The sequence below is a fragment of the Dipodomys spectabilis genome, unplaced genomic scaffold, assembly GCF_019054845.1.
Source record: "Dipodomys spectabilis isolate Male_0828 unplaced genomic scaffold, ASM1905484v1 ptg000329l, whole genome shotgun sequence".
In the NCBI taxonomy this organism is placed as follows: Eukaryota; Metazoa; Chordata; class Mammalia; order Rodentia; family Heteromyidae; genus Dipodomys; species Dipodomys spectabilis.
In genome coordinates this window covers 3,685,215-3,711,702 of record NW_024871006.1, presented here as the reverse complement: position 1 = coordinate 3,711,702, position 26,488 = coordinate 3,685,215, and the positions used below count along the sequence as shown (strand labels likewise).

General features: G+C 44.4%; 1 protein-coding gene across 2 annotated transcripts in view; it reads right to left on the bottom strand.

Annotated features, from left to right (window-relative positions):
• The window catches only part of Tex2 (testis expressed 2), a 110,374-nt gene that overhangs the window by 21,148 nt on the left and 62,738 nt on the right, over positions 1-26,488 (bottom strand). For both annotated transcript variants that reach the window (XM_042702596.1, XM_042702597.1), the window contains exons 3-7: positions 15,033-15,233; positions 13,788-14,127; positions 12,704-12,951; positions 7,217-7,363; positions 671-770 (exon numbers count right to left, since the gene is read on the bottom strand). In XM_042702596.1, coding sequence (XP_042558530.1) covers positions 671-770; positions 7,217-7,363; positions 12,704-12,951; positions 13,788-14,127; positions 15,033-15,233 — 1,036 coding nt within the window. The remainder of the gene's footprint in view (positions 1-670; positions 771-7,216; positions 7,364-12,703; positions 12,952-13,787; positions 14,128-15,032; positions 15,234-26,488) is intronic.

The window sequence follows — 26,488 nt, the reverse complement described above, 5'->3', positions numbered from 1 at the left end:
TCCTCAGCACCACCACACAAGCAAAAAAGAAAAAAGCCAGAAGTGGCGCTGTGACTCAAGCGGTAGAGCTCTAGCCTTGAGCTGGACAGCGCCCAGGCCCAGAGTTCAGGCACCACGACCGGACCCAAAAACAAAAACAAAAAACTTAAATCTGAGAGCTTTCTTCCAAGTAGACAGTCTCTCTCTCAAAATATTGCCTTTGAACATATGTCTTCATCTTTCAAACACTGAATGCCTATTAGGAGTTTAAGAATATAGAGATCAAAGATAGGAATGTCAAAAAAAAAAAAGTTGTGATCTAGAAGTTGGGGCAAGGTAAAGATGTGATGGGAATAGTTGGAATAGAGAAGGAGCCAGGGCAGATGTATGAGAGAAGCCTGGAAGAGGGTAGTGGGGCTGAAACCCAGACCACTGTTCACACCCTGGAAAGAGCTGCAACCCGCATGGAAGCTCAGCCCCTGACAAGTGGGAGAGAGGAGGATAGGAGGGAAAGCCTGGATCCATTCTCCATAGTGAAAAGCTGTGGTTGTTAAGAACAAAAGATGCCCAGCATGGAAAAGGATGGTTAAGAAGATCCTAACTCCCTTTAAGCACAAAGCCTTGAAACAAGGGAAACATTTGAATACTCACATCAACGGTAAGTTCTACCCTAGAGTCAGTTAACAGTTACCTTGGTGATCAACATAAGGTTTGAAGGCCTGAAGGATTTTTGGCACAGCCACTCCCATGTCAAGCTCTGTCAGCGTTAGCTCATTCATAAAGTAGGGGAGCTAGAGAAAAAAAGCAAACAATGAATGGAGAGACATTAGCAACCTAGCAGCAATGCTAAGATAACCTCCCCCCATACAAATTGATGTATGCTAATAAAATATGTTAATTAAAAATATTAAGGTAAGTCAGAATTCAACATACTCTTAGAGGGGATGGTGGCCAAAGTTTGGGGGGCACATCATTTATTTAACCAAATTTCATTGTATACAAAGTATCCAGTTCCTTGCTTTCATGGGATTTCTACTGGAGAGGCAGAGATAAATAAGTAGACAAATATCATAACCTCTTTTTTTTTCTGGCTTTTTTAAAAACTGTGATTAAGTGATTACATAATTTCCCAAATTTCACAGTATTGTGGGATAGTGATGCTCAGTTAAAAGTCACAAACACATTCTAACTTTCCTGGAGCAAACTGTCTATCACGGTCTCTAACATATAATGGTATACACATATACACCATACATGTAATCAGCAGCATGGGGTTATTTAGTAGTGGTTCGAGCAGATGAGTAGAAGTTCTTTGTTTCTTAAGTCCTGTTAATTTTGTCGTATCACCTAATATTTTGGATTTAACATCCACTTATCAGGGAGACCATGTACCATTTGTCTCTTTGCTCTTAGCTTACCTCGCTCAACATGATTTCTTCTAGCTCCATCCATTTCCCTGCAAATGTCATTATTTTGTCATTTCTAATGGCTGCATAATATTCCATTATGTACAGATACCACAATTTTTGGATCCATTCATCTATGGTGGGACATCTGGGTTGTTTCCTTATCTTAGCTATTGTGAACAGTGCTGCAATAAACATGGAGGTGCATGTGTCCTTGTATATTGGTTCCTGTTGTTCAGGATAGATGCCTAGAAGTGGTATGGCTGGTCATAGGGGAGGTCAATATTTAGCTTTCTGAGGACCCTCTAGACTGCTTTCCAAAGTGGTTGTATAAGTGTACATTCCCACCAGCAGTGTAATAGGGTTCCTTTTTCTCTGCATCCCCTCCAGCATTTGTCACTGGCTGACTTGTGGATGTGGGACATTCTGACTGGGGTAAGGTAATATCTCAGGGTTGTCTTTAGTTGCATTTCCTTCACAACCAGGGATGATGAACATTTCCTCATGTGCTTCTTTGCCATTTTTATTTCTTCATCTAAGAAGTCTCTCTTTAGTTCCCTTGCCCATTTAGTAATTGGTTTGTTAGGTTTGGGAGGATTAGTTTCTTGAGTTACCTATATATATTGAATATTAACCCCTTGTCTGATATATTGCTGGTAAATATTTTTTTCCCAATTAGTTGGTTGTCTTTCTAGCTTGGTTGCGAGAGCTTTAGCTGTGCAGAAGCTTTTTATTTTAAGGTAGTCCCATTTGTCAAGTCTCTCTCCAATTTGTTGTGACCCTAGGACTCTGTTCAGGAAGTTCCTTCCTGTGTCTATAAGTTCAAGTGTCTCTTCTACTCTGTCCTGCAGTAGTTTCGGAGATTCAGGTTTAATGTTAAGGTCTTTAATCCATTTTGAGATGATGCTGGTGCATGGTGATAGGCTGGGGTCCACTTTTAGTCTCATTATAACCTCTTAAAGCAAGTAATGGGTTGGGGGTTGGGGCGGGGGGCTCAATCAAGCTTCTCTGAGGCATGGCAAATGACAAGAGATCTATCTGTTTGTGGAGAAGGAGCTAGCCCTATTGGAGAATCAGTAAGACTCAAGAGTTGGTAAAGTTTAGGGCAATGAAGCTCTCTTAGATTAGAAATGGGGAGTCAGAAATTGTTACAACGCTTCAACAAACCTATCACATATGCTGAAATTCTTGAAAAAAAAAAAATCATATCCCTTCGGCCCATGCTGGACATTTGCTGTCTGCCCCATGTCCACACTCCATCATCCTCTGTACTGCAGCTGGTCTGTGTAGACTGCATCCACTATCTCTTGCCTTCTGGTTGGACTTTGGTAACAGGATATACCAATGGGAAGGGGCAGGAGTCAGGGAGAAGTGCTGTCAGGTGCTTGTGTCCTTCCCTCACTGAAGGACACAGCTCCAGTGAGCAGGCAGTTCTCCATATAGCTACTCTGAGGTCTGGTAATTTCAGGGAAGGGCACAGCTCCCCACTTCTGTTGGCCCAGATGTTCTGCAGTCTCCCTTCTGGACTCCTACATCCCTTCCAGTTATTCGTCTGAGTGTAACATCATCTGGTTATTCATGCCGGACCTTGACTAATCCACACCCCCAAATTTATCAGCAGAATTTATTCTAGAGGGACAAAAATTGTAAGAATATTGGTGTCATGGTCACAAAGTCCTATTTATCTCAAGATTGTACAATTATTTCATTATTTCCTGTCTGGATTTGTGTATGTAGTTTTGTTCTGTTCTTTTCATTACTGAGGATTGAACTCAGGGCCTTGGACTTGGTAGGCATGCACTTTACCACTTATACCACGCTCCTGTCTGTTTATTTTTAAGTCTTCATATTGTTATTTTAATGTAACATGCAAATCGGTGATCCAATTTATTCTTCCCCACAAATGGGTTAGTAAATCTCAATCTATTTATGGAGCACTAATCTTTACTTCCATCTTTAAATATAGATTCCCCACCACACTGGACTCTGTATTGAGCTCCCTGGTTTTTGCCAGTATCAAACTGCTCTTACTACTAGAGCATTCTTTAACATATTTTGGGGGGTGTTGGTTGTAGGGCTTGAACTCTGGGCCTGGGCGCTGTCCCTGAGATCTTCAGCTCAAGGCAAGAGCTCTATCATTGAGCCACAGTGCCATTTCTGGTTTTCTAATGGTTAATTGGAGATAAGAGTCTTATAGACTTTCTCCTGCCTGGGTTGGCTTTGAACCAGGATCCTCAAATTTCAGCCTCCTGAGTAGCTAGGATTACAGGCATGAGCCACCAGTGCAGAGCTTAACACATTTTTTAAATGTGGCAGGTCCTAGTCCTTTCTATCCTCACAGACTTCTCTTGAACATTAAAGTAAGTTTATAAAAACTAAGACTTTTGAAAACTAACTAACAGCTGAATATGCCCCTCAGGATGAGGCTCCATGTGGTCAGGCGACTTGGTTGGATCTCTTCAGCTGCCTCTCTACAGAAGAGCATCAACTTCAAGGTTCACCTTACCAAATAGAGAACTTCATGTCTGATTCTTTATAGAGCTAAGGTAGTTTATGTTAGACAGAGGTATTTATATCTGTGATAAACCCAGAGTTCAAATGTATTTGTGGATTGTTGGCTGCCATATTGGGGAAAATTTCCAAAGCATGAATGTTTTTAAGTAGAGTTGACTTATCAACCTAAAAAAATGCTACTTGGCCAAGCACGTACCCAAATCTTGCATACTTGGTGCCATGCTTTTTTTTTTTTTTTTTTTTTCTGTTATTGTTATTCAAAGACCCAGCATTTCAGGAACCTGTCAGGTCAGTGACACATCCTAAGGCTGGCCAAGGAATAGGCTACCTTCAACAGTGTTTCCATAGCAACATGAGTCTCACACTGACCTGAAGCAGGAAGGTAACTGTCCCTTTTTTTCTGTCACACCTCTCTTTCAACCACATCTTGTACTCTATGTTCCCCATAAGGCGACAGAAGGAGCTGAGACAGACCCTGAAGCCACCTGGCACTGAGAAGGAACACAGTGGGTGGCTTCCAACTATAATGAACATAGTGGGGAGGGATGACCAACAGGTCCTTTTCCCTATTGTTCACCCATCTACCTGCTCAAACCCAAGAATCTAGAACACCTACAGCTAGCTCCTCCTTTCATGTTCAGCATTCTGTCCAGGAGCAGCCTCTTTCCTACCCTGAAGAAAGCAAGAGACCTCACTCTCTTGTGACATTCAACTTAGAAACTGCTTCCCACTCAAAGGCCCCTTCAGTGAGATGGGAACCTAGGAACATTTTATTTTTCTTATCCTCTTGAGTAAACTCAAATAGTTACAGAACTGTCAGGTATATTGGACATGCTCAGGGTAGTGGGTGATAAGTCAAACACCGTGTGCAATGACAGCAGTATCTGATGATACAAAATCCCACAGCCCCAAGACTATACTTCCTCTGCTGCCAAAGTTAAGAGCATACTTGCTACTGGTGCAGAAACTCAGTTTGTCTGAAAGTCATTCTGGGGCACCAGATGTGCACACAGCTGCTCTTTCACAACAGCCATCTTCATGTGCAGGGGTGACGATCTGAGACTGCAGGACAAGTCTAGATGCTGCAACTATCCTCCTGCCTCCCTGTTTGTTCCTGACTGGATCTCCTCTTGTCTTCAGGTCACTTTGTGAGGCAGCAGTCCAGGTGGGAGGTGAGGGCAGAGCTGACAACAGAAGGGTCACAGCCCCTTCTGAATTCTCTGACTGCTAAATGTAGCCCCTTCTTTTCCATTCTAACCTTTTAGTACTTTGGACCGCAAAAGCAAGGGGAAGTTTAAGCTTTTGGACTGTAAAAACCTACATGACCAGCACAAGGAGAAAATCAGAGTCTGAGACTTTCCTTCAACTTCTGCAAAAGCCTACATGTCCAGCATGTGAGCTGCTGGCTTATGCCTATAAATTCGTGAGGCTGAGATCTGAGGACCGCAGACAGAAACCAATATAGGCAAACAAATCTGTAAGCCTCTTACCTGCAATTAACTACCAAAACGCTGGAGGTGGAGCTGTGGCTCAAATGGTAGAGCACTAGGCTTGAGCAAAAAACTCAGGGATAGCACCCAGGTCCTGAGTTCAAGCACCACCACCCCCAAGAAAGAGAGGGAAGGAGGAAGGAAGAGAAATAGGAAAGCAGGCAGGGAGGCTTTTCTTTGACTTCTTACAGAATGAAGAAGCAATCATACTCCACCATAAGGCTAAGGCACCAGAATTCCCGAGAGAAGGCTGGGAAATGCCTCCCAATGCCTTTGGAATGTTTGAAACCACTGGCCAGGAGAGAGCTTAAACATACCCTACTTTCTTTCTGATCCAAGAGCTGTCTTCCCACCTTGGAAAAAGGGCAAGCTTGCCCTTCCAATGGGCCTGGCTAGAAGAAGTGGGATCAATCCTCAACTTATTTGGAGAACACAAAGAGCTCTGCCCCCAATTCTGTATTTCCAGTTGCAGAAGACAGCTCCTTTTCTTTATTTGCAGGGGAGAGGGGAAGGAAGAGATACCCATCTGCAGGTGGCAGGTATACTGCCATAACTTGACTAGGCTTTTTTGGCGGGGGGGGGGGGGGGGGGGGATGTCTGTCATGGGGACTTAAGCTCAGGGTCTGAGTACTATCCCAGAGCTTTTTGTGCTCAAGGCTAGCATTCTACCACTTTGAGCCACAGCTCCACTTCTGGTTTTCTGGTGGTTATTTGGAGATAAGAGTCTCACAGACTTCTCTGCCTAAGCTCACTTTGAACCCATATCCTGATCTCATCCTGAATAGCTAAGATTATAGACAAGAGCTACCAGCACTCAGATATGGATGTTCTTTACCCAGAGAAAAGACTAAAATCGAACTGAAGCTCATTATGCTCGTGTTTCCTTCTAGTTTTACGTAAGCTCAGTTTCTTGACCTAGAGTTCTCTAAAATTATGAGTAAAATTTTCAATTTTTCTCGTGTGTATTCTCTTTTGCTTCCCCCCCTTCCCCCTTTAGAGGTATTGGGCCACAGCCTCCAGACCTTTCTGCAGGTGGCCTCAGACTGCAATTCTCCTACCCTTCCAACACAGCTGGGATTACAGATCTGCACACTGTGCCAGGCTCAGCATGCTTTTAGCAAGGGAAAGGATCCACATGTTTCTGCTTTTTGAAGGTATCAATTATCCAAAACACTTCAGACCCACTGTCTTAAGCAACCAGCCATGCAAAGTCTCAATGAAGACTTGGGGACCAAAGTATTCTCCCTTGGTAGGATTTTGGTCAGGCTCAAGATTTGCATCTAAGGAGCCTTCAAAAAGTCTCCTGGTTAGCACATGACACTTTAATGACCATTATAAGGAACACTTAGGCAGATTTAACTCACTTCCAAGTGGGCCTGGCTTAGCATCAAGAGTGTTTCTTCAGCAGAGAGCCCAAAATAAAGTACTACCTAGCCAAAAGCAAAGGTCAACCACAGACATATTTAGAACTGGCGCTAACTGGCCCAGGATTTCTTTCAAATGGACCATTCAGCCTGGATCACTATAAGCCTAGATGGTTTCTGGATAGACAATTGAAGATTGTTTCTAATTCAAAGAGAACTACTTAAGATGAATCACTTTCAGGAGCTCACATCTTCCTAAGTCATAAGGATGTGGCAACATAAGAAGACAAGTAGACAGGACATTCATGTGGGTCCCCAGATGTGGTCTGTATGTGTTGCCTGAGAAGAACTTTGCACCCTCGTATGTATATGCTTAAGTTACTTTTCACTTAGAAAAAGAGACATAGAACATCCAGAAATGAAGAACTGGGGACTTAGAAGCCTCGTGGATTGAAAACAATACCTTTATTTTGCTGAGTTTCATCTGAATTTTCTTAGACACCAGATCTGACCAGTATTTCTCGCCTAAGAAGTCCCAAAATATTCTTCCAAGCAAGGCATTCACCCAGGCTTCTCGTTCTCCCTCCTCAGAGGGTGGAGCCTCTGGCAACTGGTAAAAGAAAAGGAACCAAAATTAGCTAGGAGACAACTGGAGAATAAGACAGGTGCTTATTTTCAAAAAGTCTCGGAAGGCCCTTCCTATGGAAACAGGACTGCATGAGCTGAGATTTGTTCCTATAAATTACAAGTCCCATGTCATGACTGTGAATAGAAAAAGGAGAAATGAAAGCCGCCATTGCAGCTGTAACCTTGTTTTCTTTTTCTACCAGTCTTCCTGTGAACAGCTAATATCCCACAGCATTATCTCAGAAAAATCACCCAGTCTCCTAAATTAACTTGGTATCAACAACATTATCTATCAAATGCCTACTTTCTCTTTTTCCTAGCTGAGGCCTAGACATGTACTCGTCAGGCCCATACTTCTCCAGGAAGAACTCAGTTTCCCATTGGCCAGAACTCAAGTTTGGCCTTGATCTTGATCTTAAAAATACTGATGCCTGCTTGTATCACGCCTCCAAAAACACTGAGTTAAGCTGCATCAGGAGTTTCAAAAACCTCCTCTCCATGAGATTAAGAGATGGGATGTGTGCCATAGGACAGCTGTTCTCCCCAACTCGCCTTCAACTGCCCTTGATACAGCCACCTTCCTGAAACATCTTCCCTGGCCGCTGTGAGCAAAGCTATGCCTCTAATGTCCTAGGCTAGGAGCAGACAATGTGTCTCAGTCTGGCAAGGACTAGAGACAGGGATAAAGGAGGGAAAACAGCAGCAATAGCTGCAGAGGCACTGTGAAATTCAATGCTAGCACAGGTAATGGGCTCAGAACTCAGAAAGGCAGCGTTGTTACTGTGGTTATTGCTGTAGTCCACATACTGCTGTTCACATACAAGATTCCTCAAGATGTCTCATTCATGTGTCCCAGTACCCTGGTAAAGATGTGAGTGAATCTGCTCCCATGTGAGAGATGAGAAGTCCCTAGTTTGTCAGCCTGACTCAGAGACTTTTCTCTCCTTTCTCTTCTTGCTTTGGGTGGACCTTTAGGTAAGTCACGTCATCTCCCTCCTCCCCCTGAGTGTGACAGAATTTTTTTTTTTTTTTTTTTGTCGGTCATGGGACTTGAACTCTGGGCCTGGGCGCTGTCCCTCAGCTCTTCAGCTCAAGGCTAGCACTCTACCACTTGAGCTACAGCGTCACTTCCGGTTTTCTGGTGGTTTATTGGAGATAGTAGTCTCACGGTCTCTCTTGCCCGGGCTGGCTTTGAACCGTGATCCTCAGATCTCAGCCTCCTGAGTAGCTAGGATTACAGGCGTGAGCCACCAGCGCCCGGCTATACAGAATTTTTTTTTTATAGCACCATAGAACCAATGAGCTTTGGAAAGCAAATCAAAAGATCCAGATGTGCAGGAAGCTGTACATTGCTCACCCTTTCATATCTATCCAGCACCCATGCTATGGCCATATGCCACTCATGGTCATCTTCTCTGTGCCTTGTACTTGGGCATTCATGCCAGTGTGACCTGTTCTGAGCAGCTGTAACTGTCCCACATCACAACTGTGTGCCTAAGCCAGGGGTACAGTATATAAGTCACTTGCAGTCTGACTGTGAAGCTCCCCACGGTCTGGGGACAAAGCTACATGTGACAGTTCTGAAGTCCAGACTTTTGAGGGTCTGAGCCAGAGAGCCAGACACAGGGCCTTGCCCAAGCCCAGTAGACTGCTCAGCATCCCTGACTACTTCTCAAGGCAAAGCTATCTGTGTTTGCTCTCTTTGGAGACCTGGGAGTTCACTCAAATTTTTTCAGTCTTATGCTACTACATATGCCATGTTCTAGGGATGCTTCTCTCCCCGACCCTGCCCCCTTCACCCCCAGTCCTGGGGCTTGAACTCAGGGCCTGGGCACTGTCCCTGAGCTTCTTTTGCTCAAGGCTAGCACTCTACCACTGAGCCACAGTGCCACTTCCGGCTTTTTCTGTTTATGTAGTACTGAGGAATCAAACCCAAGGCTACATGCATGCCAGGCAAGCACTTTACCACTAAGCCACATTCCCAGCCCTAAGAATACTTATTTGGATGTTTTCCAAGGTCTCTCATGAGTATTGATGAGGGGGAGGAGGGGCAATACTGGAGCTTGAACTCAGGGCCATGCACTTGCTCAGCTGGCTGGCTTACCAGGCAGGCACTCTACCACTTGAGCTCTACATTCTGCTGGAATTTGGAAAATAAGTCTATCCAACTTTTCTTCCCAGGCAGGCTTGGAATCACAATCCTCTAGATCCAGTAGCTATTCCTCCTGAGCAGCTAGGACTATAGGTGTGAACTACCCAGAGCCCAACAAGAATCTTGTTTAACAACAACAAAAAAGAAATCCTAGTTTCAAACAAATACATGTTGGTTCTTGCATTTCAGACATGGCCCTACCTCACTCCAATGGCTGTGGCCACTCTATCTGGGATTTTTTTAGTGTTGTCATGTCTTTGGACATTAATGAGGACATTTTCTGCCACAGGTCCTGGACGGACAGGCAGAAGACTACACCAGGTCGTAGACAACAATTGCTCGGTCATGCTACAAGTTCTGTGTTACTGTCACTTTTCTCTCTGCCTGACATCTTGGGTCCCAAAGACAATGAAGTGCAGCCTTTGAGAAGTTATGGTCTTTGAGTTCCAGGAGATTATCTACACAGTCATCAATGGGACACCAATGACCACCAGGCTATCTACACAGTTCCAAGCTGCTACCCCCTATTAGCCCTGACTCTCTGGGGCTGGGAAGGTGGCTCAGTGGTAGAGTGCTTGCCTTGCATGCATGAGGCCCTGGGTCTGATTCCTCAGCACCACATAAGAAAAAAAAAGCCGGAAGTGGCACTGTGGCTCAAGTGGTAGAGTGCTAGCCTTGAGCCAAAGGCTCAGAGTGCCCAGGCCCAGAGTTCAGGCCCCATGACCGACAAAAAAAAGAGAGAGAGAGAGAGAGAGAGAGAGAGAGAGAGAGAGAGAATAGTTTGCTTTTCTCCTTCTCAAAAAGGAGAGTCGGGCTGGGAAGGTGGCTCAGTGGTAGAGTGCTTGCCTCGCAAGCATGAGGCCCTGGGTTCCATTCCTCAGTATCGTATAAACAGAAAAAGCAGGAAGTGGCACGGTGGCTCAAGTGGTAGAGTGCTAGCCTTGAGCTGAAGAGCTGAGGGACAGCGCCCATGCCAGAGTTCAAGCCCAACGACCGACCAAAAACAAAAACAAAAAACAAGCAAACAAACAAACAAAAACCAGGAGAGTCACCCCCTTTATCAGCTTTTCTTTACAATGCTGGTCTTCACAGGAAACAGGTTTCACATAAAACAGCAAGAAACAAAGGCTGTTTCACAACGTATGTCCAAGCCAATGGCACATGATGTGCTGAAATAACTGACAGGCTGGTTTCCTTTCTGACAGTTCCTATTTTCTAATGTAGACTTCTCTCCACAGTGGCACGAAGAACAAAGGAAAGCCGAGAGCAGCAGAACACTGACAATGCATCAAAGAAGCTTTGCCTCGGAGATCTGGACTCCAGGGCTGCTCGGAAGAACTCATTTCCAACGACTGTCATAAACATTTAGAGGTAGAAGAATAAATGTGCAGACATTTCCTAATATTGCCATTTGGCTGCAGGGAGAACGTGAGGAGAATATTCATCTCTCTATTTCCACTACACACTTGTGTTTTGAAGGCATAACTTCCCAGACAGCTTCCAAAGACAACATTTGGGAAGTTCAATGGTCTGAGGCTGAACAAGGCTATCCAGACCGTCTGAATAGCTGCTGAGATGTATTTTATTAAAAACTGACTTCTAGGGCTGGGATGTGGCTTAGTGGTGGAGTGCTTGCCTGGCATGCATGAAGCCCTGGGTTTGATTCCTCAGTACCACATACACAGAAAAAGCTGGAAGTGGCACTGTGGTTCAAGTGGTAGAGTACTAGCCTTGAGCAAAAGAAGCTCAGGGACAGCGCCTAGGCTCTGAGTTCAAGCTCTAGGACTGGCAAAAAAAAAAACTTCTAAAACCAAAGCGGTGAGCCAGGTGCCAGTGGCTCACATCTATAATCCTAGCTACTCAGGAGGCTGAGATCTGAGGATCATGGTTCAAAGCCAGCCCGGGCAAGAAAAGTTCAGGAGACTCTTCTCTCTAATAAACCACTCAGAATACCGAAGTGGTGCTGTGGCTCAAGTAGTAGTATGATTGCTTTGAGCTGAAGAGCTGAAGGATAGTGCCCAGGCCCAGAGTTCAGGCCCCATGGCTGACAAAAAAATAAAACTAAAATAAATAAATAAAACCAAAGTTGTATGAATGTATTCAAGTTTGTAGTGTAACATTTCCTATTATAAATGGCTAAGGATGATGCCAGCCAGTCGTTTTGCCACAGAGTGAGCTCAGTGCCTCGTTCCTGAGTTTTGCTGTCCACAGCTGCTGCTACAAAGGTGTCACAGGTATCAGCATGGTCCAGGACAGGATACAACAGAAGACCCTTCTCCCATCTTTGCTTGTTTCCCTGACTGTAAGAATAACATGTATGCATTGTAGAAAACACCCCTTATCTCACTACCCTAATAGAAGTATTATTATTTTGTGTGTTTGTGTACCAGTTTCAGGGCTTGAACTCAGGGACTAGGGACTCACCCTTGGCTTTTCACTCAAGACTGGTCTTCTACCACTTGAGCTACACCTCTACTTCCAGCTTTTGGTGGTTAGAGATAGAGTCTCATGGACTTTCTTGCCCAGCTGGCAGCAAATCTAGCCAGCTCCTCCTCCTCCAGCCAGTCAACTGTCACTACCGCTGCTGCCACCTGACCTCAGCCCACCCTCATGGCAGCAGGCTTCTCACCCACTGCTTTCCTCCTACAACTGTTCTCCACAAGACTTAGACCAATGTCACCAATGTCACTTCCTTGCAAACCCTCCCAGAGCCTCTTATCGCCCTAGAAACTGATCTGCAAGATCCTGCTAATTCTGCAGCCTCCCTCTCTTGCCCTTGGCCATTGTCTGGCCACCCCAACCTCACTGCTCTTCCTGGAATATCCCAACCACATTCCTGCTATGAGGCCTTAACTTCTGCTGGAGGCCCTTCTGAGAATCTCCTCCCTCACAGTGCTATGGTCACGTTCTCCACCACAACCCATCTAAAACAGCAGTTGGGTCTCCTTTAGCCAGCTTTGGTTCCCATGAACCACTAGATGTTCACTTCTTGTCGTCCTTCTGAATAGAGCATGAACTCTTTTTGGAGCACAAGGGTCCTTTTCCATCTCATTCAACCCTGTGTTCCCAGAGCCTAGAACATGGAGTGCCTGGCACATGGGTGCTCAATCTCTCATGCATGATGAAATGAGTTCAAGAAGAGCAGAAAGTCCTGGTCACAGGCACCTTTACCTTTTTCCCAGCTGTGGGACTGCTCTCTGCGCTCTGCACAGGACTCCTCTGGGGGCTTTGGCTTTCCTGGGGCACACACCTGCCCATGTACACACTGTAGTCTAGAAGCATCTTCTGCCTCACACTGCCCACCAGTTCCTTCTGCTTTGGCTGGGACATGATCTCCTCCACACTGCCTTTGCTGCTGCTTCGGCTGTGGGTCAGGTGCCCGGAGGGGCTGCTGTGCCTGCTGTGGGTAGGCAAAAGCCCTGGAGCAAGGAAGTGATAGCTATTAGTACAAATGACAAAAATGGCTTTGAGCCAGGAAAACCCTGGGTTAAGTAGAAAAGCTGCTAAAATGCTTAAAATATATTTACAGGGCTATTTTCCACAGGAAAAAAATACCTTGGATGTCATGATAACCAATGTTTAGAACACGTTTTCTTCTTCTCCAAGATAATTGAGAGAAATGGGAGCAATGAAGTACATCTGGCAGGTACTTATTTATTTGCTCCTGGTGATCTTTTAGAAAAAGGTCAAAACAGCACTGCCACAGCCCAAAGTCAGGATAAATGGTGCATGCTATCAGGGCAAAATGGAAAGTGAGCAGAAAGCAAATTAGCTCTATTCCACCGCTCACAGAAAACTCCAAAGAGACCATCTTTCCGTTAGGAGCTTGAGAGCACCAGCCCCTGAAGTATCCCGTAGACTCACCTCATTTTCCACCCCTTTTCCCAGCTGGGAATCAAATTCAGGGCCTTGCACATACTAAGTGCATGCTCTACCACCTCTAGTCCTCATGCTTTCTTTAACAAAACTTTTCTGTTGCCTCTTCCCTCAAAACATTACAATATGTACAAAGCAAATGTAATTCCAGGGAACCACAAAAAACTAACCACATGTATCTGCAAATGGACCCATTGCTGGTGAACTGACTTGGCATAAAGAGTTATAGAGATCAATCTAAAGGTTCGTAAATCATGAGACCATACCTCAAGTGGTAGAGAGTAACCAATTCAGGGTGAGCTTCCTTCCTTCCTTCCTTTCCAATCTTCTCCCTAAAGGCACTTTAAAAATGTATGTGCACTTAGCACAATGCCATTACCTGCTTTGCTTCCAGAAACACCAGGTGGCTTCTTGAGGTCTGACTTCAGCTTTGATGCCAGAATAAATCTCCTAAACCACTCCTCTTTTTCTCGGCCAGTTCTCCCAAACAGATACAGTATCTGATCTCGCTGGCCAGGTCTTGTTCCCTCTTGTGGGTGGGGTGGCTTTTTAGGATCCTCGCTTCCCATCTCTCTTTCAGCTGGTAGCTTCTCTTCAGAAGTCTCTTTATCAGTCTGAGCCTTAGCCATAAAGTCATCTTGCCGACCAAGTTCGATACAAATGGGGTACTTTTTATTCCAGATTCGTTTGCGAGCCAAACTTTTAGGTACAAGATAAATCTACAGAGAAAGGAAATGATGATTCATATATCAAAGAGAAGACACACTGTGCGTTAATATTATGCATAGCACCAACACAAGTATCCTAGAACTTCTGACTAAAATGATGAAAGTGAAATAAGTTTTAACATCTATCTATGACCACAGAAATTGAAATAAATTTTTATAGATGATTCATTTTTCAAAATCATCCCAGAATGCAGATATTTAAGAATCATCTGACAGGTACAAATAGTTATGACTTTTAGGAGGTTGAAGTATAATTATAATGCCTTTCTGATTATCACCTGTTAAGTCTGGATACCACCTAAGTCTAGTGACCCTGGGTAAAATTTAAGCTGGGGGCAGACATTATCAATTCAGATGTGAAGCTTAAGTCAATACTGAGTGTCAAGTAAAAAATGTATACAAAAATTCCATGCTTCCATTGTTTGGAGAACCTTAAAGATAACTCAAATGAAATGATCAGAACCAAAATATATAGCTTTGTGGAGTATCAAATAATTTATATTTCTCATAAAAATGGAATCTATATTACTTTTCCAAAATGTAGTTCTCTTGCATCTGCACAATTTCCACACTTAAAGAGCAGACTTTATTAGTATTCTGGCACCTATGAGTATAGGACGCCCAGCTCCTGAGGTGTGGCTGGAGGGCCTGCAGCATCAGTATGGCTGAAGAACCTCGCCCACAGTTGCTGAACAAGAACCTGCACTTTGAAAGACGCTCAGGTGATTCATCTGTACACTGAAGTTTGAGAGGTACTTTCCTAATTCATACTGATTCCTAAATAACCACAACAAAACTTTTTTTTTGGTGGGGAGAGGGGTGTGAAATAAAGTAACAAGACTCGACATGCTTTTCATTTATTTAAGCTGTCTGCTTCTGAAATTACTCATGCTCACCTTGCTGTCAGAGAGGTCGTAGATTTTCTGGCTGATGTAGGTGACCTCTGGCTTTGTTTCATTGTAACTCGCTCTCCTGGATATGTTTTTATTGGGCTTGGAAAGTCTTAAGGTTCCACCCTCAAGTCTCACAAAGACTGAATGAGTCAAAGTCGCACGGTAAGTCTCTGGATCATAGTTGTAAATCTCATTCATCCATCCCTGATGGAGAAAAAAATTCATTAAAATCAGAGTGCGCACACCCATGATTCAGTGTGAAAACAGGGCTCAGGCACCAAACTTAACAGTGATACAAATGCCAGCTTTCTGAAGACTAGAAGCTGCTGAGATTGTACTCAGCAGGCAGATCACTGCTGAGGAGCAATCTGGTATGGTTTTGATAACCAAAAGTCTGGATTAAGGACAGGTAGCAATGTCTATTACCCTAAATATATTGTTCTACCTTGTTCTACAGCAGACAGGAAAATCAAGAAACTCAAAGGTGTTTGTTCATATGACTGAGCAACTCTCTCTGCCTGACATTATATGAAGATGAATTAATTCTGTCCAGTCTGCTTTTGTTGTTGTTGTTGTTAGTTTATATTGCCTTTTTGTTTTGTTTTGGAGACAGGGTCTGTGTGTTGCCCAGGCTAGCCTCAAATTCAGGATCTTACTTCCTCAGCCTCCTGAGTGCTTAGATTACAGCTGTGCTGTCAACCTAGTGGAATTTTTTTAATGTATTTTTTAAATTATTAAATAGCTGTACAAAGAGATTACCATTTCATAAGCTAGGTTTTTAGTACACTGTTTCTTGGTCAGTGTCACCCCTCCCTTCATACTCCCCCATTTTCCCCCTCCTTTCTCTGCTCTTAAGTTACATACTTTTTACATGATGTACATTGAAAACCTAGCTTTCTTTTTCTTGTTGTTCCTGAGGCTTGAACTCTGGGCTTGGGCACTGTCCCTGAGCTCTTCAGCTCAAGGCTAGTGCTCTACCACCAGAGCCACAGTGCTACTCACGGTTTTCTGGTGGTTTATTGGAGATAAGAGTCTCACGGAATTTCCTGCCAAGGCTGGCTTTGAACCGCGATCCTCAGATCTCAGCCTCCTGAATAGCTAGAATTACAGGCCTGAGGCACCAGTGCCTAGCTGAAAGCCTAGCCTTTTTTTTGTGGGGGGAAAGGGGGGTTGGTCGTGGGGCTTGAACTCTGGGCTTGGGCACTGTCCCTGCGCTCTTCAGCTCAAGGTGAGTGCTCTTCACAGCACCGCAACGCCACAGCACCACTTCTGGTTTCCTAGGGGTTTATTGGAGATAAGAGTCTTACAGACTTTCCTGCTAGTGATCTTCAGATCTCAGCCTCCTGAGTAGCTAGGATTACAGGTGTGAACCACCAGCACCCAGCAAGCCTAGCTTTCATTCTTTTTTTTTTTTTGGTCGGTAGTGGGGCTTGAAGTCTGGGCTTGGGTGCTATCCCTCAGCTCTTCAGCTCAAGGCGAACACTCTACCGCTTGAGCCACAGCGCCACTTCTGGTTTTCTAGTGGTTTATTGGAGGACTTTCCTACCCAGCTGGCTTTGAACCGTGATCCTCAGATCTCAGCCTCCTGAGTAGCTAGGTTTACAGGCGTAAGCCAGTGCCCGGCCCTAGCTTTCTTAAATAGACATATTAATACTCTTCTCACTTCACTTGCAAACAATCTTTGACATTTTACAAAACATTATTACCATTCTAATGCTCAGAGTAAACTTCAATGTCACTTGGTCTCATGGAAACCGTATGATAAAGCAGATGAAAACTAGACACTGGACAAGTAGACACAATCAAAAACATGCCAAAGTTAAAAAAATAGTAACTTAAGTGAGTAAATTTGTGTTCCAAGTCTCCTTTCCCTCCTAAAGTCAACATAAATGTACTGATAGTTTATTTTAAAAAAGCAAATATTAGGGGGGGCGGGGGGAGGATGGGAAGGGGTGGGAAGGGGAAACAAAGGAGGAGGCTACAATGCTTGATAAGAAATGTACTCATAAAAAAAAAAAAGAAATGTACTCATTATCTTGCCAATGTAATTGTAACCCCTCTGTACAGTATTCTCACAATAAAAAAAGAAAAAAGCAAATACTGATGTGTACAGACAAAACACAAATGCCCAAGATGCCAAAAAATTATACTAAAGTTTGTCTCATAACTATATTCAGCACTTATCATTTAACACTCTGCCTGACACAGAGAATTTTCCAGATGAAATAGGTGCCCTAAAAGTTACCTAGGAACTATGACTCATTTGGTAGGTGTTTGAACCATACACACACTGTTGAGGTAGAAGTTTCTGAGTCCAAGAAGGAAAGAAGAGAGGAGAGGAGAGGAGGGGAGGGGAGAAGACAGAGATTACAAGACATAGGAGAGGAGTGGGAGGAGTGGGAATGGGAGGGAAAGAAAAGGAAAAGGAGAAAGAAAAAAATAAAGCAGGTAAAGTTTGTGTGTGTGTGTGTGTGTGTGTGTGTTTGGTCAGTCGTGGGGACTGAACTCTGGGCCTGGGCGCTGTCCCTCAGCTCTTCAGCTCAAGGCTAGTGCTCTACCACTTGAGCCACAGCGCCACTTCTGGCCTTTTCTGCTTATGTGGTGCTGAACAATCGAACCCAGAGCCTCATGCATGCCAGGCAAGCACTCTACCACTGAGCCACCTTCCCAGCCCCAAAAGTAGGAAAAGTTTTAACCATATATTTAACCCAGTATATTCAAAACATTATTTTAATGTGTAAAAATGTTAGTAACTGAAAATACTATCTATTTCTTGTTTTATACTAAGTCTTTAATCTTGTTTTTTGTTTTTGTTTTGACAGTCCTGGGGCTTGAACTCAGGGCCTGGGCACTGTCTCTGAGCTTCTTTTTGCTCAAGGCTAGCACTCTGCCACCTGAACCACAGAGCCACTTCTGTTTTTTTCTGTTTATGTGGTACTGAGGAATCGAACCCAAGGCTTCATGCATACTAGGCAATCACTCTACCACTAAGTCACATTCCCAGCCCAGTCTTTAGTTTTTATACTTGGAACAACTCAGGTCCAACTAGGTGCCCATGCTAAGAGTATAGCTTAGCAGGAGAATGCTTGCCTAGCACCCACAGGCTCTCGGTTTGATCCCAGCACACTTTAAAGGGCTCTGTAGCCACATGTGAGAGCCAGCCCAGGACTAAGTGAGTCTCAAGTTCAAGCTTTTGGCCCTTAGACACTTGACACGAAATTCTCCTTTCCTGATCTGACACTTTCAGTATACAGTCTTAACTACAAGAGGTATCTCACTCAGGGCCTAGGCACTGTCTGAGCTTTTGTGCTCAAGGCCAGAGCTGTAACACTTGAGCCACAGCTCTACTTCCATCATTTTGGGCTAAATTGGAAATAAGATTCTCAATGACTTTTCTGCCCAGTCTGGCTTCCAACTGCAATCCTCAGATCTCAGCCTCCCGAGTAGCTAGATTTACAAGTGTGAGCCACCAGTGCCTTGCTTAGTGGTGGCAGTTTTTACACTGTATTCTGCACATTGAAATGAGAAAATATAATCCAATTTCCAGGTAATATGTCCTGTTGTAGATATTCAAATCCCTTTAGAAAAATAACTGGGAATACTGAAAACTCAGGACCAAGAATATTTAAAACCTAGGCACAAAGGCTAAAGTCTTTTAAAAAACAAAAAAAAACATTTATAGTTCTAGAGGAACATTTCTCCTTTATGGAGAAACTAACATCAAGTTTTCAGATTCAGGAAGTAAAACAAGACACCTAGGGGCATGAGCTGGTGCAAACACTGCCTCAGTTCATCTGTCTGCAGGACAGACACACCCCCATGATGAGCTAGCCTTCTGCCCTGTCTATCAAACAAGGGCCTTAATTACTGCTCCCAGGAAAATTCTTGAAGCTGGTTCACAGGGACAGTTTCTTCCAGTACGTCAAGGACCTGGATCTTTTGGCCCAGGGGCCTGAAGCAGGCCTCCAGCACCCTGCACTAGGCCATGTTCTAGACCAGTAAGCACCTACCCCACTTCTCTGCTGACACTTGCCAAATTCCAGGAATTCTAGAACAACCTGACTCAGCGGAATGTGAGGGGGAGAAGTGTTCCAGGTTCTACCTACATAGTTTAAAAACATAAACCCTACTGCCACAGGACAGTGGCAGAAGTGAGAGGCTAGGAGAGAATCCAGGCAATGCCCTCCCTCCGCCCCCTGCCACCTTCCGCTGCCCCAGCTGCTGTGGCTTTCTGGGGCAGGCCCTTTCATCTACAGATTTCCTCCTTTCTGAACCACCACATATCTGTCTTTGTGCAGCCAAGAAACAAATCACCACCACCCATGGATCAAGACCTAAATGGCACGTCTATTGTGAGCAATCATTTGTTAGCTTAAGTGAGACCTTACCCTGCTCAGATCTGATGACATGAAACACTGCTGGTCAGAATACAGGCACTGGATCAACCGCACACCTTCAAACAACTGCTAAGCCTCGGATACATCTGGGTTCCAAGTCTGTCTTCACCACTCAGTTGATGAATGAATAGCCCTCAGAATCCCAGTTTTCTCATCTGTAAATGGGTCTAGCATAGCTTACTGCCTAGCATCCTCTCTGGTCCTCATTTCACATTCTCTCTCTCTTTTTTTTTTCTTTTGGTGGTAACTAGGGTTTGAACTCAGAGCCTTGTACTTGTTAGACAGGCAATCTATTACTTCTTTGCATTAGTTATTTTTCATTGTGTTTGCCCAGACAGACTTTGAATTACTATTCCCCCTACCAACAGCCCCCCTTATAGCTGGGACCAGGCATGTACCATTGTGCCTACCTTGCTGATTTAAAATGGGGATCTTGCCAACATTTTGCTGGCCTTGAACAATGATCCTCCTGATCTCTCCTCCCAAGTAGCTGGGATTACAGGTGTGAGGTACTATGTTTGGCCTCCCATCTCACATTCTTTAAATGTCACAATAATTTTTCTCTATACTCACATTACTTTTTTTGGAGTAGGGGTGTTTGGGGGGGGGGGGGCGGTTAAGTGAGTTCAGGCTGGCCTCAAACTCACAATTCTTCTGCCTCTTTCTCCCAAGTGCTAGGATTATCAAGCTGCTGTAACAGCAAGCCTAACCTTTTTTTTTTTTGGTCATGGGGCTTGAATTCTGGGCCTGGGTGCTGTCCCTGAGCTCTTCAGCTCAAGGCAAGCACTCTACCACTTGAGCCACAGTGCCACTTACAGTTTTTGGTGGTTTACTGGAGTCTCACGACTTTCCTGCCTGGACTGGCTCCGAACCACGATCCTCAGATCTCATCCTCCTGAGTAGCTAAGATTACAGGTGTGAGCCACAGGCGACAGGCTCTAACCTACTTTTTAAGGTATAGTTTACACAATAAAAATGAACAAATTGGGCTGGGAAGGTAGCTCAGTGGTAGAGTGCTTGCCTTGCATGCATGAGGCCCTGGGTTCAATTCCTCAGTACCACATAAGCAGAAATAGCCAAAAGTAGTGCTCAAGTGGTAGAGTACTAGCCTTGAGCTAAAGAGCTGAGGGACAGCGCCCAGGTACAGAGTTCAGTCCCCAGAACCAACCAACCAACCAACAAACAAACAAAAAAAACAAACACACACACACAAAATGAACAAAAATTGCTAGGTGTGGTCACACCAGGGGAGGAAAATCTGTGAGACTGAATTAATACCAGACTCTCAATTAACCACCAGAAGCTCCAAGTGGAGCTGTGGCTCAAGTGGTATAGCACAAAAAAAAAAGTGGTTGAAGAAAGCTTGGGGACAGCACCCAGACCCTGAGTTTAAACCCCAGGACTGGCTAAATAAATAAGTAAACCAGCTGGGTGCTAGTGGTTCTCACCTATAGTCCTAGCTACTCAGGAGTCTGAGATCTGAGGATTGTAGTTTGAAGCCAGCCCAGGTAGAAAAGTCTATGAGACTCTTGTCTCCAATAACCAGCAAAACAGTTAGAAGTGAAGGTGTAGCTTAAGTGGCTGAGTGCCAGCATGGAAAGTAAAAAAGCCAAGCAGAAATTTGAGGCCCTGAGTTCAAGCCTCAGTACTAGCACATACATACATATAAAGAACAAATTTCAATCACGTGTTTAAAAATATTAATATTCATCACAATAGATGATAAAAATTATGCTCCTGGTTCCTCAGGCTCATTATCTCCTTTGCTTCTGCCGATGCCCTACAACTTCACAGGCAAGGGAAGCGGTGACAAAGTAAGTTGCCTCTCAAGGCCCAGAGATGGCACATTTGGGACTTGACTATCTGATTCCAAATGTGGGTCCCTCTATGGGTCCAATGGCACAAGCTACACTCTCCACCCACAGTCTAGCTAGTATCCTGTCAACCTTCAGGTCATGGCAAAGATGACACCTATTCCAGGAAGCAGCCCTTCTTCTATCACTGTACCTGTTAAGTGCCTGGTTTACTTAACTGACTTACAAACTTCACAGAGCAATCTGTTAATCCCAGTAGTAATAAATGTTTGTTGACTGACCCCACATGCATTAATTGTAATCCAGAAGGTAGCTTTGAGGATTGATTGAAGTCCTTGGAAATCACCAGGAAACAGGACAACCCCCACCTCTACCCCAGCCTGCCAGTACAGTGCTGGCTGCATACCTGGAGATATACTAGGACCAGGCTGGGTTACTTAGAAGAGGACTTGATTAGTATCCCAAAGAGAAAACTCAAGGTAGAACTGCAGAAGAGCATAGAATAAGAAAAATCTGAAAAGTAAAAGCTTTTTAGGACAGAACCTGAATCGATTCCTTCTTATCCAGAAGAGAGAGACATGTGTCCAAAGCCCAGGGTCCTGCTCCTATGACAGGCCATAATAGCATTAATAAGAAACCCTGAGAGCATGACAGGGGCTGCCACCTGACCTACACCAACAGGCAGCCACAGATGCCTTACTAGCCTTGGGAGGCTCAGGCCAGAAGACTGGCCAGGCAGGACTCACCTCCAGTCTCACCAATTCTACCCCTAAGAAACCTTTGGGCACCCAAACTAGGCGCTTTTGCAAAAGGAAAAGAACACACACACAAAACATAAAATGATTCCCCAGTGCAAACCTCATCACCCCTTCCATTCCATCAAATAGCAATTTTCTTCTGGGACATGACTAACTCCCTGGAAATGGCTGTACATGGAACTTCTAGATGTCAGCAGTCAAATATCCAATCTAGAGAGAAGCCCAGACACTCTGAAGTCTTTGCTCTGTGCTTTCCATGCAACCCCCACTGTGAACTGCTCACCTGCTCTAAAATCCTTAACCCTAAATTTCTTGCCAAGTGAAGTCCTTCTGCAACTTTATTTTGTAAGGAGACATGGGAGTGGGTGGAGAGCTAGCCCCTCATTCCATTGGGAGCTCAGCTGGAAAGGCTGAGATGCTCTTAGCCCACACCACTACTTTGTAGAAAGCCTCATTCTTTCTGAAACTGGATCTGTTAAAATGGAGACAGTCCACGTTGCTGGGGACAATGACCCAGTCAGCAGGCCCCAGCTGTCTGGCCCACAGGCTGGTCCTGTGATGATGTCTGCAAAAGGTCAGGCGTTTTTCTTCAATTCTGCTGGATTTTGAAGCCATGTTTGTCTGCAAGTATATGACCACTGTTTATAAAGGGACCCATTTAATACTTGGAAAGATTAAAAGCCACAATTAACCTTTTGCAAAATAATAAAGTCTAGAAGGACTACCACTGTGCTCCCCCTTTCAGCTATAGTGTCAATGAAAAGCTCAAGGCCAACGTTCTCTTGCTCAACTTGATGCTGAGCAAAAGGAAGCACCAGCCTTTTGGCCCAAGGAAGCAATGGAATTCCATGGTCTTCAGTGTGTAATAATGCCCCAGCTGACACTAGTAACACTGCAGCCTATTTTCCCCTGTGGCTGTGCAGGCATGTGTGCTTGCCTGTCACTCAAATCCCTGCTCATCCCTTCCTCAAGCCTATCAGGGAAGACCTATCAGAGCTAGACCTGAGGCTACTGTAGCTGAAAAATCCCATCTGACAAGTACAAAAAAAGGTGACTACTGCTCACTCCCCTGCCCCTACCCCCCAACACACACTAAAAAGAAACATGACTTTGACTATCAGGCTTAACCTCCTTTAGATGCACTGATGATTGACAGCCAGAACCATCAGTTAAAACGGCATGGCATATCATGGATTTTGAGAATGGGGAAAAAACAGTCTAATACAGATTATAGAGCATTAGATATGAATTTAATTTTCCCCATGAAAGACACAGACTTGCAGACACACAAAATTCCTATTATGAATGATAGCCTCAGGCAGAAAGTCAACATTCACACACAGACACTATGGAGAACATTTGCTTAAGAAGCCCCTTGGGGAGGGAAGCACCAACGCCAACACTGTCCACATCCTCCTACTGCCCGCCACAAGGTCACCTTCACAGCCATGGCACAAGAATCACCGGAGTCAGGGCTAAAGCCACAGACTGGAGGAAATGGCCTGTATCCTAGCTGTCCTGTTCTTCACAAGAGCAACTCCCAAACCCAGCCCAGTTTCAAATTGTAATTTAAATCATAATACATTGGCAGAGAATAACAGAGTGAGAGAGAACAAACAAATTAAGCAGGCATATAAAATGATCTCAGATGAACTTCTGCAATAGCCAAGGTTTGATTTAGGTTAATACACAATAAACATTAAATCATATTAACAAGTAAGTGGAAACGATAGTAAATAAGCAAGCAAATCAGGCAGTAGCCTCCAAATTTTCTAGGTTACACACCTTGTCAGTGAAGAAATATTTGTGACTTAATAACAACAATATTTACTTAAAATCACATGTATGTTCTAATACAGTTTTATTTTATTTTTGTTCTGGTACTGTGGCTTGATCTAAGGTCTTCAAATTCTCACTTGGCTTTTTTGTTCACAGTTGGCAGTCTATCACTTAAGCCACACCTCCACTTCCAGCTTTTTTGCAGGTTAATTGGGGATACAGATCTCTCAGATTTGTTTTCCCAGGCTTACTTTGAACCTAGATTCTGGATCTTGGCCTCCTGAGTAGCTAGGATTACAAGCATAAACCCCACCCCCTACCTAATACAGCTTTTATAAAAAGTAAATAGAAACACAGAGCAAAGGTCACATAATGAGTCTTTTTAATTTTTTTTTTTTTGGGGGGGGGGGGGGGCCAGTCATGGAGCTTGAGCTCTGGGCCTGGGCACTGTCCCTCAGCTCTTCAGCTCAAAGTGAGCACAAAGGTGAGCACTCTACCACTTGAGCTACAGCGCCACTTCTGGTATTCTGGTGGTTAATTGGAGATAAGAGTCTCACGGACGTTCCTGCACGGGCTGGCTTTGAAGAGTGATCCTCAGATCTCAGCATCCTGAGTAGCTAGGATTACAGGCATGAGCCACCAGTGCTCCCACCTACACAATCAATCTTTTGGGTAGTATTTAGTATTTCTACTATGATAGCTACCTTTAGCTGACACTTTAAGTTGGCATAGTATTTGTACTCAGGGTGAGACTCATTACTAATGATAATGGATGTAAATACACACACACACAATCAAACAGTGAAATAGATCAATTCTATTAATTCTGGCCAAAGGTCATATGGTCAGCTACATGTTAAGTCACAAGGCCTAGTTAACTTTCTTAGCTAGAAAGAGCAAAGTTGGATATAGATAAGGAACTCAAATATTTTCCTGAGACTATCTTGATAGCAACTCATTTAGACACCATGGAAACCAACACAAGAGCACAGTCATACCCAGGAACCACCATGCTAGCAAACTCAGCTTTGGGGTGTGGCCAGCTTTACAAAAACCTATTGGGCTGGGAATGTGGCTTAGTGGTAGAGTGCTTGCCTAGCATGCATGAAGCCCTGGGTTCAATTCCTCAGTACCATATAAAACAAAAAAACCAGAAGTGACGCTGTGGCTCAAATGGTAGGGGGCCAGCCATGAGCTCAGAGTTTTAAAAACTCAAGTGGTAGAGCACCTGCCTAAGAAGTGAGGCTCTAAGTTTAAACCCCAGAACTGAGAAAAAGAGATCAGACTAGAGAATGAACACTTATGAACAAGTGTTCCTCCAGCTGCTAATGCTCTGACTAGTCTTAAGACAAGGTGTCTCTTTTTTTTTTCTTTGTGCTGGTCTTGGGGCTTGAACTCAGGGCCTGGGCGCTGTCCTTGAGCCTTTTTTTGGTTATTGTTCAAGGCTAGCTCTATACCATTTGAGCCACAGCTCCATTTTCAGCATTTTGGTGGTTACCTGTGTCTAATGAACTTTCCTGCCCAGCTGACTTCAAACTGTGATCCTAAGATCTCAGCTAGAGTAACTAGGATTACAGGTGTGAGCCACCAGCTCTTGGCAACACTGCCTTCTTGATAGCAAGACAGTCATCACCAGATATAGCCCCTTAACCTTGCACCAAGATGAGGAACAAAATAAACCTTTGTTTTCCTCTTGCTCCAGGTTCTGTTGTGTGTGTGTCTGTGTGTGTGTGCCTGTCTTGGGTCTTGAACTCAAGAGCCTGGGCATGGTCCCTGAGCTATTTTGCTCAAGGCTGATGATCTACCTTTTAAACCCCAGGTCCCCTTCCAACTTTTTTTAGTTGGAAATAAGAGTTTCACAGACAGGGGCTGGGAAGGTGGCTCAGTGGTAGAGCGCTTGCCTTGCGTGCATGAGGCCCTGGGTTCGATTCCTCAGAACCACATAAGCAAAAAGAAAAAAAGCCGGAAGTGGCGCTGTGGCTCAAGTGGTAGAGCGCTAGCCTTGAGCTGAAGAGTTGAGGGACAGTGCCCAGGCCCAGAGTTCAGGCCCCACGACCGGACCAAAAAAAAAAAAAAGAGTTTCACAGACATTCCTGCCTAGGCTGGCTTTAAACTGTGATCTTCTGATCTCAGTCTCCTGAGTAGCTAGGATTACATACAGGCATGAGACACCAGCACCTAGCTTCCTCTAGGTTCCCTGTGTAATCTGGGCTGGCTTTGAATTCAGGACCTTCCTGCTTCCACGTGGTAGAATTAATGACAGGTATGTACCACCACACCCAACCAAACTCCTTTTCTTTAATAACTTAACCAGGATTTAGTAATGTATGACTAGAAAATGTACTAAAATACCTTCCTTAAAAGAAAAAAGTGGGGCTGGGAAGGTGGCTCAGTGGTAGAGCGCTTGCCTTGCATGCCTGAGGCCCTGGGTTCGATTCCTCAGCACCACATAAGCAAAAAGAAAAAAGCCGGGAGTGGTGCTGTGGCTCAAGTGGTAGAGCGCTAGCCTTGAGCTGAAGAGCTGAGGGACAGCGCCCAGGCCCAGAGTTCAGGCCCCACGACCGGACCAAAAAAAAAAAAAAAAAAAAGAAAAAAGTTTGTTGTACATGGCACCACCTAATACTAGCTATGTGACCATGCCTCCATTCCTTTATAAGCACATACCATAACTGAACACCTAGATCTTGCCCACTGCAGGTGCTAAGTATTCT